The following is a 14,415-nucleotide window of genomic DNA, read 5'->3' as shown; positions in this document are numbered from 1 at the left end:
CTCTCCCCTTGCAGGGCCAGGGAATGGAACCCAGGAGTCCTGCCTGGACCCCCTCCCGGAAGGCAAGGCCCATGGCTGGGGGAAAGGCACCGGCTGGCTGAGCTCCCCTGGGGAAGGAGGGCTGTGGGAAGGAGAGGCCGTGGCTCACCCAGCTGTCCAGGCGGGCGGGAATGCCCTGGAGGGGAGAAATGTCCTTCTAGGTTGATTTTGCAGGGCTCAGTTCGTCCCGCTCTCTGGAGCGGCTCCACTGGGAGTGCCGGGCTCAGGGAAGGTGTCAGGAAACAGGGCAGATCCCCCCAACCGGTGGTGCTCTGTGAGCAGATTTCACCCAGCGTGAACTCCTGGATCGCTGCCCCCGGAGTCACAGCCAGTCCCCTCAGATACTCTCAGACAAGCCGGACTTTGTGAGGAAAGGTCACGTACACCCCAAACCAGCCCACCCAGGTTGTTCCCAGCCCCAGGAGACCGGTCACTTACCCCAGAGCCACGGGACCCCAGATCCTCCACCAAAGGCAACGCTGGCAGCCAGGTCTGTAGGAAACTCGCTAAAGGTTTGTGAGCTAAGGAAAGGGAATGAGGGTCACAAGGGGTTAAAGCAGGTAAAATTCATGCCCGGGTGAGTTGCAGTCTGTAATTCCAAACAGTGGCGGTGATGGAAGAACCTGCCATTCTCCCAAGTCTTTTCAGGTGCCCCCAATCCGTCTCCAGGGATCCCCGCTTTGCATCCGGTTCCGGTCCCTGTAAGAGTCCAGCCAGCCCAGCGAGGCAGGATCCTTCCCTGAATCCATCCTTACAGCTTCTTCTCCCAGAGAACAAACTGGCAGGGCCCCCACCCACGTGGGCTTTGCCTTCGATGCGGGGAGGGAGGAACGCGTTGGTCAGCACACACGATGGCCCCTGCCTTTGGACTCAGCACTTTCCTGGTGCTAAAGTTCCTGATTAGCATCCCTCCACCGTCTCTGCTGGGTCAGTGAGTCCCAGGGCTGTGCTCAGGGTGAATGGTTGTTACTCCGCTAAAACAGCAGACGGGGAAGGGAAAACCATACCACGGCCCACTGGTTTTCATGAAATCGAAACTCCAAACACACTGTTCTACCTTCTCCATGCCTTTGATCTAGGCCAGGGGCTCTCGACCTTTCCAGACCGCTGTACCCCTTGTGGCAGTCTGATGTGTCTTGCATAGCCCAAGTTTCCCCTCACTTAAAGCTACTTGCTTCCAAAACCAGACATGGAGTCTAAATTAGCTGTTCCCAGTCAAGAAAGAGATCTTGGAGTCACAGTGGATAGTTCACAGTACGCAGTGCATGTCAAAAAAGAGAACAGAATGTTGGGAATCATTAAGAAAGGGAGAGATAATGAGACAATAAATGTCATATTGCCCCTATATAAATCCATGCTACTCCCATTCTTGAAAACTGTGTGGAGATGTGGTCACCCCAGCGTATAAAAGAGATATCGGAATTGGAAAAGATTCAGGAAAGGGTCATAAAATTATTAGGGGGATGGAACAGCTTCCGTGAGGAGAGATTCATAAGAGTGGGACTTTTCAGCTTGGAAAAGAGACGGACAAGGGGGGATAGGAGAGAGGTCTAGAAAATCATGAGTGGTGTGGAGAAAGTAGATAAGGAAGTGTTATTTACTCCTTCTCATAACATAAGAACTAGGGGCCAGCAAATGAAATTAAGAGGCGGTAGGTTTAAAAAAACAAAGGGAAGTGTTTTTTCACATAATGCACCATCAACCTGTGGAACTCCTTGCCAGAGGAATGTGCGAAGTCCAAAAGTAAACTGGGTTCAAAAAAGAGCTAGATAAATTCATGGAGGATAGGGCGATCAATGGCTATTAGCCAGGCTGGGTAGGGATGGTGTCCTTAGCCTCTGTTTGCCAGAAGCTGGGAATGGATGACAGGGGATGGAACACTTGATGTTTGATTACCTGTTCTGTTCATTCCCTCTGGGCAGCTGGCATTGGCCACTGTCGGAAGACAGGATACTGGGTTAGATGGACCTTTGGTCTGACCCAGTGTGGCCCTGTCAGGGTTCCTTCCCCACTCTGAACTCGAGGGTACAGATGTGGGGACCCGCAGGAAAGACCCCCTCAGCTTATTCTTACCAGCTTAGGTTAAAAACTTCCCCAAGGTACAAACTTTGCCTTGTCCTTGAACCGTACGCTGCCACCACCAAGCGTCTTACACAAAGACCAGGGAAAGAGCCCACTTGGAGACGTCTTCCCCCAAAATATCACCCCAAGTCCTACACCCCCTTTCCTGGGGAAGGCTTGATAAGAATCCTCCCCAATTTGTACAAGTGAACACAGACCCAAACCCTTGGATCTTCAGAACAATGAAAAAGCAAACGGGTTCTTAAAAGAAGAATTTGAATGAAAGAAAAGGTGAAAGAATCACCCCTGTAAAATCAGGATGGTAAATACCTTCCAGGGTAATCAAATTCAAAACATAGAGAATCCTCTAGGCAAAACCTTAAGTTACAAAAAGACACCAAACCAGGAATATTCATTCCCTCCAGCACAGCTTATTTTACCAGCCATTAAACAAAAGGAAATCTAACGCATTTCTAGCTAGATTACTTACTAACTAACAGAAGTTCTGAGACTCCATTCCTGAGCTGTTCCAGCAAAAGATCACACAGACAAGCAGTCCCTTTGTTTCCCTCACTCCCGATTTGAAAGTATCTTGTCTCCTCATTGGTCATTTTGGGTCAGGTGCCAGCAAGTTTGCCTTAGCTTCTTAACCCTTTACAGGTGAAAGTGTTTTGCCTCTGGCCACGAGGGATTTTACAGCACCGGGGACAGAAAGGTGGTTCCCCTTCCCTTTATATTTATGACAGGTCCTTTCTTATGTTATTCTAAAAATACATAAGTGTCACGGCCACATCGTGACTGACAAATAGCTTCCTTTCTCATTTCCATTGTGTAATTATAAAATAACTCCACTGGGATATAAATATTGCACTTACATTTCAGTGGACAGTACATAGAGCTGCACAAACAAGTCATTGTGTCAGGAAATTTTAGCTCGCGTTGACTTCACTAGTGCTTTATATCTGGCATGTTGTAAAATGAGGCAAACATCAAGATGAGCTGATGTACCCCCCGGAAGACCTGTGTGTACCCTGGAGTACACGGACCCCTGGCTGAGAACCACTGATCTCCACTAATGCACAAGGGAATTGGCATCAGTACACATTGGCATCACCTGATCAGCCAGTGTCACATGCAAGGCTGTGAAATCTCCCATCTCCGGGTCCACCAGGATGTCATGGGGCAGCCCCAGCTGATCCCCCAGGGGGCAGGTATTTGCCATCCTGCCGGATAAAACCACAGCCAGATCCTTCCTCACTGTTCTGCTCACTGCAGCAAACACCCGGGCACCATGTGGGTGGCTCTGCCCCTCTGCCTGCTGTCCGTTCTCCTGGCCACAGGTGAGTCCCGTCCGTCCCCAGGCACAGGGAGCCGGGTGGTGGGGTCGGGAATTCACTTGGGGAACGTGCCGCTGTCGATAGCAGATTCTGGGGTCAGGATGGAATTTGTGGGTAAAAGCAGTGAGAGGAAAACCCGGGGCCACGTCCCCCGGCTGACTCGGGGAGAGCAGGGATTGGAGCTTGGGACTCCCACAGCCAACGCTAGGGGTCTGGCCAGCGGGTCTGAGTCCGTCTGTCCTTCCTTCTTCTCATTCCTCCTCCAGCTCTCGCCCAGGCTTGGGGTCATCCTGATGAGGAGCACCACCCCCATCCACTTGTAATCCTGCTTGGAAATGTTCCCCTGCCCACCAGCACTGAGATTCCTGCCAGGACTCCTGGGTTCATTCCCCAGCTGTGGAAGAGGGCTGGGGTGTAGTGAGTTTGAGCAGAGATGGCTGCAAATCAGGACTCCCAGGTTCTGTCCGTGGCTCGGAAAGAGGAGTGGGGTCTCGTGGGTTAGAGTGGGCTGGGTGTCAGGAGTGAGGACTTCTCGGCTGTTATCTTTCTTCTAACCCTGAATTGAACACATCTTTTTTCTACCTGAGTTTCCCTATTTCTTAGATGGGGATAAGATCACTTTGCTACCATCTAGGGACATAGAAGGGGCAGGGGAAGGCGTTCTGAGGTTTAATTGATGCTTCCACATGAAAACTCGAAAAAAACCAAAGTGGGAAAATTTCTTTCTTTCTTTCTTTCTTTCTTTCTTTCTTTCTTTCTTTCTTTCTTTCTTTCTTTCTTTCTTTCTCTTTCTTTCTTTCTTTCTTAAAAAGCCTTATGCTCACATTATGAATTCTAAGGCCCCCACTCTCTGGAGAGGAAAGAGTTGATGCTCCTGGGATCACTTGCTGGAGGCACACAGCCATCTATCCAGAGTCTTAACAAGCGTCAATCATATTCTGAAGAAGAGAATTGGCAGGATTAGTGATGAAAAGTGGGCTGAAGTCGAGTGTGGCTGAGCTGACGTAACTCTGAGAGGCAGAGGCCTGGAGCAGAGAGTGACGGCGGGGTGTGTGTGTGTGTGTGTGAAAAGTTCACCGCAAAGCCAGGCAGAAACCCCTCCTCAGAGCAGCTGAATTCTTGTTTTTCTGCCTACACAGACGTGTGGGGTTTGTTCGCAGGCACAAGCTGCACCCCAGATAGCCACGTCAGAAGATGAAAATGAATTCTAGCCACAGACACTCAGGCAGCAAACAGACTTGTCTGCAGTGTTGAGTAAGATACAAATGACCAGCTAGCAAGATGCCTTTCCCCATCCAGAGCGTTAAATGGAACTGGGCAGAACTGCTGAAAAAGCAGGTGGCATTTCTCCAAGATCTGCCTGCCCACACGTTCAGTGAGGAGGCATTGGTGGTAACAACTCCCACAGCGCAACCTCTTGGTTCTTGGTGGTATTTCGCCCACGGGCACTGCCTGGGGAGGGGTGGGGAGCCGGGGTTTGTACTGAGAAGGGATTTTTCCAACCTCCAGGGAGCGCTCTGCAATGCGAGGTGTGTGCGTCCAGAGAGCAATCGTGCTCCGGCCCCCTGCAGCCCTGCGCCCCCTCGGAAGGGACCTGCATCACTGTCATGGCAGAGATCAGGCTGGGTGAGTGAAAGAAGATTCCTACTAAGTGTAGACACCATTGTCCTCCTGAAGCCAGGGGTGGAACCCAGGAGTCCTGGCCCCCAGCCCCTCCCCCTACTCTAACCAATAGACTCTGCTCCTCTCCAGGAGCAGGGACTGCCCAGTCTGGAAAGGTAATGTCATAGACGGGGGATGGGATGAGATGGGGAATTGCAGTGGGTGGCTGTGGGGCCTGGATCAGACAGAAGAGAGGATTTTATCGGGGGTCGGAGGGAAGATGAGATTAGTTGGGGGTGGGGTGGATGGAACAAAAGGGGAGGATGGAGCAGCTGGGGGTCCATTGGGGAGCTCAGAGGTGATGCTCTGTTTCCCTTCCACAGAGGGAAACTCCTTCTCTTACACGGGCAAGTCGTGCCTGGAGCCCAAGAACTGTGAGCCCGGTCCCTTCTCACTGACCTACCCGCACAATGTCACCGTGCGGGCGAACATCGCCTGCTGTGACACCGACGGCTGAAACGCCGGGGCCATCCCAGGTGTGTGTCTGCTGCAAGCCTGGAGCCCTGCTCTGGCCACACCTGCCTGGAGAGAACCCAGGAGTCCTGGGTGCCAGCCCAAAGCCCCCATCCCTAACCACTAGACCCCACTCGCTTCCCTGAGCTGGGATTGAGCCCAGGGTGTGGTGACTCCCCACCCCTGGCTGACTGTGTGTGTCTGACTGTTCTCAGTGCCAACTGTGAGCTCCGTCCCCAACGGCCGGCAGTGCCTGTCATTCTTCAAATCGGGGGCAGATCACTGGCAGAAGAAGAAGGAGCTCTTGGCCTGCACCGGCGCCGAGGACCATTGTGTTGAGGATTATGGGGTGTTAACACTGGGTAAGTCCTCCAGATGGGGGCGGGGTCTGAACACAGAGTACGAGGTGGAGCCCAGGTGTCCTGGCTCAGTCCCAGCCCCCCTTGCTCTGACCCACTAGACTCCACTCCCCTGGCAGAGTTGCAGAGAGAACCCTGGAGTCCTACTTGCTGAGATGCCAAAGGAGCACCCAAGGAGGATAAGGCCACTGCGGAGAAAGTAAATGAATTCTCTGCATCAGTCTTCACGGCTGAGGCTGGGAGGGAGATTCCCAAACCGGAGCCATTCTGTTTTGGTGACAAATCTGAGGAACTGTCCCAGATTGAGGAGTCATTACAGGAGTTTTTGCAAGAAATTGATAAATTAAACAGTAATAAGTCACCAGGACCAGATGGGATTTGCCCAAGAGTTCGGAAGGAACTCAAACGTCAAATTACAGAACTACTAACTGTGGTTTGTAACCTACCATTTAAATCAGCTTCTGTCCCAAATGGCTGAAGGATGGCTAATGAGACGCCAATTTCTAAAATGGGCTCCAGAGGTGATCCCAGGTACAACAGGCCAATAAGTCTGACTTCGGTACTGGGCAAACTCATTGAAACTATAGGAAAGAAGAGAACTGACAGCCACATAGATGAACATAATTTGTTGGGGAAGGGTCAACATGGTTTCGGTAAAGGGAAATCACGCCTCACCAATGTACTAGAATTCTCTGAGGGGGTCAACAAGCGTGTGGACAAGGGGGATCCCGTGGATATAGTGTACTTAGATTTTCAGAAAGCGTCCCTCACCAAAGGCTCTTAAGCAAAGTGAGCTGTCATGGGATAAAATCCTCTCATGGCTCAGTAACTGGTTAAAAGATAGGGAAAAAAGGGTAGGAAGAAATGGTCAGTTTTCAGAAGGGAGAGAGGTAAATAGTGGGAGTCCCCCAGGGATCTGCACTGGGCCCAGTCCTATTCACCATATTCCGAAATGTTCTGGAAAAAAGGGTAAATAGTGAGGTGGGAAAATTTGCAGAAGATACAAAGCTACTCAAGATAGTGAAGTCCAAAGCAGACTGTGAAGAGGTACTAAAGGGTCTCTCAGAACAGGGTGACTGGGCAACAAAACGGCAGATGAAATTCAATGTTGATGAATGCAAAGTAATGCACATGGGCAAACGTTATCCCAAGTAGACATATACAATGATGGGTCAAATTTTACCACTCAAGAAAGATCTTGGAGTCATTGTGGAGAGTTCTCTGAAATCATCCACTCCATTTGTAGCAGCCGTGAAAGAAGTGAACAGAATGCTGGGAATCATTCATAAAGGGACAGAGAATAGGACAGAAAAGAGCGTGTTGCCTCAATATAAATCCATGGGATGCCCACAAGTAGAACACTGAATGCGGATGTGGTCGCCCCCTCTCAGAAGAGAGATAAGGGAATTGGAAAAGCTTCAGAAAAGCCCAACGAAAATGATGAGGGGGATGGAACGGCTGCCATATGAGGAGAGATTAATAAGAGTGGTACTATTGAGCCTGGAAAAGAGACGGCTAAGGGGGATATGATCGAGGTCTAGAGAAGGTTGAAGGGTGTGGAGGAAGGAAATAAGGAAGTGTTATTTACTCCTCCTAACATAAGAACGAGGGGTCACCACAGGCAGCACGTTTTTAACAAACAAAAGGAAGTACTGCTTCACACAACGCACAGTCAACCTGTGGAACTCATTGCCGGGGGATGTTGTGAAGGCGAAGACTATAACAGGGTTCAAACAGGAACGAGAGAAGTTCCTGGAGGACAGGTCCATCTGTGGCTATAGGGCAGGGATGGTGGCCCTAGCCTCTGTTTGCCAGAAGCTGGGAATGGGCGACAGGGGATGGATCACTGTGCTGGATTTGTGCTGGAAATGGCCCAACTTGATGATCACTTTAGATAAGCTATTACCAGCAGGACAGTGGGGTGGGAGGAGGTGTTGTTTCATGATCTCTGTGTGTATATAATATCTGCTGCAGTTTCCACAGTATGCATCCGATGAAGTGAGCTGTAGCTCACGAAAGCTTATGCTCAAATAAATTGGTTAGTCTCTAAGGTGCCACAAATCCTCCTTTTCTTTTTGCGAATACAGACTAACACGGCTGTTACTCTGAAACCTGTTACTAAGTTCTAAGAGTCCATTCCTGTTCTGTCCCCAGCAAAAGCATCACACAGACAGACACAGACCCTTTGTTTTTCTCCCTCCTCCCAGCTTTTGAAAGTATCTTATCTCCTCATTGGTCATTTTGGTCAGGTGCCAGTGAGGTTAGTAGTATAATGGCCCTACAGTCAATCAAACCCTAACTCCGCCCCTTGACCACTTAGCCCTTGACCTCTGGCTCCCACCGGAAGTCCCACCCCAATGGGGTATTGCTTCCGGGGTCAAGGCTGCCACAAGACCGGAAGCAAGGTATGTCATGTGACCCCTCTAACAAGTTCTCCCACTGCCCTCTACCAACCAGGAGAGGTTTCGCCCCAGTAGGACTTCCCCCAATAGGAGATTTGACCAATCAGGGCGAGTTTCAGGGCAGTATGTCCTCCCCGGAAGTGGGTCTTGTGACCCCTCTAACAACTCCTCCTCCCACCCTCTACCAATCAGGAGGGGTTTTGTCCCTATAGGACCAAGAGGAGATCTGACCAATCAGGATGAGTTCCGGAGTGGGGTGACCCATCTGGAAATGATTAGTGTGACCCCTCTAACAACTCCTCCTCCCACCAACGTCTGCCAATCAGGCCGCCCCGAGAGCAGATTTGACCAAAATAGGGCAGGTTCTGGGATGGGGTGAACCGCCCAGAAGAGGGGCATATGACCCCCTTGCCAATCAGAACGCAGCACCATCACCCCATAAGTCCCAGCGTCGGGCAGAAGAGGCTGTCTTTTACCAAGAGCACGTGTTTTAGAAATCGTGGAAACATGGACTCCTTCACCACCCCTGTGGGAACTTCGGACTTTGTTTTAGCCCCAAGGGCCTTCGACAAACCGCAGAGAAAGCGTTACATCAGCAAGAGTTCCAAGGAGGAGACGGGGGCAACTGAGGGGAGCCCTTTGGCCCAACCGTTGATGCACACACGGGACCCCGAAACCCGGCTGCTTGTGAGGCACCGTGATGAGCGTGATGGCCTCTTGTTGTCCACCCCCCGAGAGGTGGAAGGTGATCATGGCTTGGGGGAGTTACGGGCAGACAAGGTGACTGCAAAGGACGTGGCTCAGGTAAATGAATGTTTAAGAGGTGACGGTCGGGGTGGGGGTGTGTAATGGGGGGCTAGGAACCAGGGATTGTGTAAATCAAAAACCAAGCAGTGGGGTGCTTACGCTGTTCCTTTTTTGAAAAAAATCTCTCGACAGCTCGATGATGCCGTTCTAGAGGACCCGGAGACCCTGGACAGCGTTGCACCAAGCGGCAAGGATGAACTGGGCCCCCCTTGTTTTTGCTCAACGCCGATACAAAATGTTGAAGAGGACTCTGAGGATGACGGCTAGGAGGAGTTTAGGAGGAGGCTTGGCATGGAACTGACTGAGCCAGTATCACGTCGTGAGCGTAAAAAAGTCATGCGGACTATTGTACGCGTTGCTGTTTATGCTGTTCTTAATCACTGTCTCAGGGAAAAGCTTTTTGAAGATTGTGAGGGCTGTGTCATAGATGTGCCAGGCCAGCGGCACCATGACTGTGTGACTTGGACTTCAGTGGATATAAACTGCCAGCTCCGGGGCCTGTGTGCTGAGCTGGGTTTGGAAAGCTTATTAACCACTGTGGTTGCCATAGGTTATGCTATGCACTGTCTGTGTCTAACCCAAGAACATTTAGCGCAAGGGGTGACCTTGATAAATGCTGTGCAATTCAGTGGAGACCCTGGCTGTGTTTTAAAGAAAATGGCCAAACCGGAAGATGCCTGCTTAGAGAGTTATATTGACCAGCTGGTCCGCACAAAAAGTTACAGAACCCTGCTTAAGAAAATGGCTATTTGTAAGAAATCTATAAGGATTAAGTTAGAAAATGGCGAGGGGCCAAACATGCGATATAAAACTTGGTAGCTGTAAATTAAAAAAAAAATCTATTGAAAAGGGCTTTGTGACTCTCTGTATTTCTGTTAAAACGGCTCTGGCCCTTAAGGGAGTTTAAAGGTTTTCTTTCTTTCTTTCTTTCTTTTTTTTTTTAATGGAGTATTGTGGTTTGTTTTAAAGGAGCTGTATGTCTTTTAAATAAAAAATTGTTTGTGAGCACCTCGCTCTTGTGTCTTTTGTGTAAGAGAAAGACCCACTGACAGCAAAAAAAAAAAAAAAAAAAAAAGCTGAAATGTATGTTGTGGAAGGGGAAAAAATATCCTAAAAACGTGTTTACAATAAAACAAACAGGGATTGTTCAGACATGTGGTTGAGGACAATAGAGCTGACTTATCCTGTTGAACTGAATGGGTTTAACCACCCCCCTCACTGAATAGCCAGAGTGACTGTGATTACTCACCCTTGTGGCCATAGGGTTAATTTTGATGCGGGGGGGGGTGCACCCATCGTCAGGGAGGTGGGTGGGTGAGGATGGTGAGTTCTGATTAATATGAAATGAAATAAAACCTCAGGAGTTCGCAGATGCTATTGGACAGTTTAAATATAACCCCTGGAGTTGGCAGAACGCTATAGGCCAGTTTAAATATGACCCAGGAGTGGGGTGAAGGCCATGGGGCACTTTTTCTAGAAAGCACCCCCACCCCACCCAACTTTAAGCATGAAAGACACATGTTTAAAAAAAACAACAACAACAAAAAACACAAGCCCCAAGACATTCATTGATATCTGCAAAGGGTCTCTCACTTGAAACGGTTATTGTAAGAAGGCCCTACAGGGGTGGGGGAAAAATATGTATTTGAACTTAAAAAAGAAAAGCAGGCCAATTGTGCAGAAAACTTATTCCCCCCAGATCACAAAAGGGAATGCTAGGGAGGGGTGATCCAATCAACCTGCTAACTATTTTGAAACAAAAGAGTTAGGATGGTCTAAAAACCTCAGATAGCTTGGAGACTTTCTCTTTCAACAGAAACTCTCTTGAATTGCTGCTGGACTGCAAGAGGAGGTATGTTCCCTGTTTTTAACTCTGAAAAAAAAAATATATTTATTAGATAATGCCATGCTTTGGCCATGCTGTCTTAGTAAATAATGGTGCCTATCTTTATTGCAGTGTGATCTGTTTAGCATGGAGCCAGTAACTTTAAGTTGCAGTTCATCACCAGGCCAAGGTAAAAAAAAAACATTTTTAACTGTAGTTTTGCTTAATAACTTCAGGTATTACATAGGATGAATAGGGATTTGGGGGCTAATACTAACTAACATTTTGGCTTGTTTTTTAACCCAAAGGCTCCAAGCACACATGGCTGGGGCGGGGGACAGAACAACCAGGGGTCTCTTTAAAAGCATGTGGTTTTATTGAAAAGTATTTTGTTGCAAACAGGGTTTTAAACTGCTCTGTGTGTGTGTGTATGTGTAAAACATAGGTGGTTTTTAAAAAGTATATGTCTACAAAGTGATGGTGATGGTGTGTTTCCAATTAACAGGGTTTTTACTTTGCAAAATGAGATGTATTTTAAAATGTATTATATATATATATATATATATATATATTTGTGGGGGTTGTTTTTAAAGTGGTAGAAATAAACTCAAAACCTGTGTTGCTTGTACACCCTGAAATGGATTATTTTGTTTTAAAGCTATGACTTTTTTAAATAGAAAAAACACCCTAATGAATATTTTTTGATTTTAAAGTTTACTAGATAGTTTCATGTGTCTTATTAGAATGTTGTTTGCTTTACAGTACGGTCAAAACGTGAGGGGGTAAACAACCTCAAAAGAAAAAGGAAAGAGACAACTGAAAAGAAAAATTCATCAGTATCAGTGACGGATGGATGGATGAAGCTGGGTAAATATATTTTGCTTATTAGTCTGTGTCATAAATATAAAGGGAAGGGTAAACCCCTTTGAAATCCCTCCTGGCCAGGGGAAAGCTCCTCTCACCTGTAAAGGGTTAAGAAGCTAAAGGTAACCTCGCTGGCACCTGACCAAAATGACCAATGAGGAGACAAGATACTTTCAAAAGCTGGGAGGAGGGAGAGAAACACAGGGTCTGTGTCTGTCTGTATGCTGGTTTCTGCCAGGGATAGACCAGGAATGGAGCCTTAGAACTTTTAGTAAGTAATCTAGCTAGGTATGTGTTAGATTATGATTTCTTTAAATGGCTGAGAAAAGAATTGTGCTGAATAGAATAACTATTTCTGTCTGTGTGTCTTTTTTGTAACTTAAGGTTTTGCCTAGAGGGGTTCTCTATGTTTTTGAATCTAATTACCCTGTAAGATATCTACCATCCTGATTTTACAGGGGGGATTTCTTTATTTCTATTTACTTCTATTTTTTATTAAAAGTCTTCTTGTAAAAAACTGAATGCTTTTTCATTGTTCTCAGATCCAAGGGTTTGGGTCTGTGGTCACCTATGCAAATTGGTGAGGCTTTTTATCCAACATTTCCCAGGAAAGGGGGGGTGCAAGTGTTGGGAGGATTGTTCATTGTTCTTAAGATCCAAGGGTCTGGGTCTGTAGTCACCTAGGCAAATTGGTGAGGCTTTTTACCAAACCTTGTCCAGGAAGTGGGGTGCAGGGTTTTGGGAAGTATTTTGGGGGGAAGGACGCGTCCAAACAGCTCTTCCCCAGTAACCAGTATTAGTTTGGTGGTGGTAGCAGCCAGTCCAAGGACAACGGGTGGAATATTTTGTACCTTGGGGAAGTTTTGACCTAAGCTGGTAAGGATAAGCTTAGGAGGTTTTTCATGCAGGTCCCCACATCTGTACCCTAGAGTTCAGAGTGGGGGAGGAACCTTGACAGTCTGGTTAATTTATGAGGTTTTGTATTTTAAGTAAATACATAGGTGTGGGTGAGAAAGCTGGCAAAGTTACGTTTTTGTACAAAATGCATTTTTCCCCCCGTCCCAATCAGTCAGGTGCAGCCCTTCTGACAAGGCTGTAGTGGGAGCTACCAGGACACAACCCCGAGAACCACCAAAGAACCAGGAATCTGCTTTGAGACCTTTAACAAGGCAAAACAGCACAAGAGAGCAGATGAAGCATCAGGCCAGTCCAAACCTCATTTACGTCAAAGCCAAGGACAAAACACTCTGGTAAAAAACACCCATGCAAACACAACTCCAGTTCCTCAGCGGCCACCGCCACACCGAGCCCTGAGAAAACTGTGAGCGAAAACGCCCACGTTCACAAACCCAGAGCGCGCACGCTAGGGGCTCTGAATGTGCCCAGAAACACACACATTCCAAACCCGGAGCAGGCGCTCTCGGGGTTGTGAACAAAAAACCAAGGATTGATAAGCCATTCTCCCAAAACCATAAGCTTGTCACAGATCCCCCATATTCTCGTATTTTGGAAGAGTTTGATGCTTCATTCAGAAAACTGATGGACGCTGTATCCTCGGGGGGTCTAAAACAACAGCATTCTCAAAAGATTTGGAAAAAATACGATGCTTTGTTCAGAAAACTGATGGATGCTGAATCCTCAGGGCGCCTAAAAGAAAGGGGGTCTGGAAAGGGTGGCTCTGATCAGGCATGACTAGGTGTGGAAAGGGGTACCCTGAAGGGTGCACGTCAGCTCATGTGTAAACAAAAGGGCGGACAGCGCTTGGGGGATAAACAGATGGCTGCCAAAAAGATCCAGGCCAGGGTCGCTGTAAAAATTTTAAGAAGGGCTAAAGAGGTAATGAGGAAAAAAACCCAAAAAGATGAGAGCCTCCGGTAGGGGGCATCAACTGGCATGTCTGAAAATGGGGAGGCGAAATCAGACTCTGGTTTAGAAAATTCCCCAGAGGGCTCTCTAGACGGGGGCCCCATCTACTCCCAATGACCCTCACAGAGGCGTCTCAGAGTCTGACTCTCAATTAGTATGGGATGTAGAAGATGCCACTGATGGTTCTGTAGAGGAACCCCCAAGTAACCCTGAAAATGCAGAGATCTATATGGAGAGAGTGAGAAGTTGGCAACGTGAATTACCTAGATTTGGGGGGTCAGTGTATTGTGAGGAGTTTTGTTTTGTCAATCTTGAGGAAATAAATTCAGCTGAAGCTGAAGAGGTTGTTGAAGCCATACACAGAGGGATACAGCTAGTTCTCGATGACATTAATGGTAGGGTAGGCCCTGATGATTATGTACAGTTATGTTTAGAGAGCTGTCATTGAACTGACCCTTTGTTTTCAGTCAGAAGAAGTAGGGATGAGCTGTCCGCTGAGGATTTCTTAAACCAGACCTCAAAGCTGCTACAGAGCGATAGAGAATTGCATGTCGATGGGACATTGCGCCTCATTGTGACAGTTGTAAAAAATAGGGGTGGGGGCGCTCGAAGAGTTTTAAATTCTATCCTTAGTAGTCAAATTATTCCAAAAAAGAGACAATGTTTAGTAGAGCTGACTTACACTGGTACCAATTTCTATGTTTTGCGGGTGGGCTCTTGTCCGTCATGGCCGGTCATAA

The 14,415-nt window shown here is 47.9% G+C and overlaps 1 protein-coding gene across 1 annotated transcript in view; it reads left to right on the top strand.

Moving 5' to 3' along the window:
- Positions 1-890: 890 nt before the first annotated feature.
- The window catches only part of LOC311512492 (phospholipase A2 inhibitor and Ly6/PLAUR domain-containing protein-like), a gene marked incomplete at both ends in the record, with an annotated part of 35,489 nt that continues 21,964 nt past the window's right edge, over positions 891-14,415 (top strand). Inside the window, 2 exons of the mRNA XM_084613701.1 lie at positions 891-970; positions 3,343-3,440. Of these exons, the coding sequence (XP_084469827.1) occupies positions 891-970; positions 3,343-3,440 (178 nt within the window). The remainder of the gene's footprint in view (positions 971-3,342; positions 3,441-14,415) is intronic.

Source organism: Lepidochelys olivacea (genome assembly GCF_965140295.1).
Source record: "Lepidochelys olivacea isolate rLepOli2 genome assembly, chromosome: 24".
Classification (NCBI taxonomy): Eukaryota; Metazoa; Chordata; order Testudines; family Cheloniidae; genus Lepidochelys; species Lepidochelys olivacea.
The sequence above is the reverse complement of the archived record's forward strand: the minus strand, read 5'-3'. Positions and strand labels throughout refer to the sequence as shown.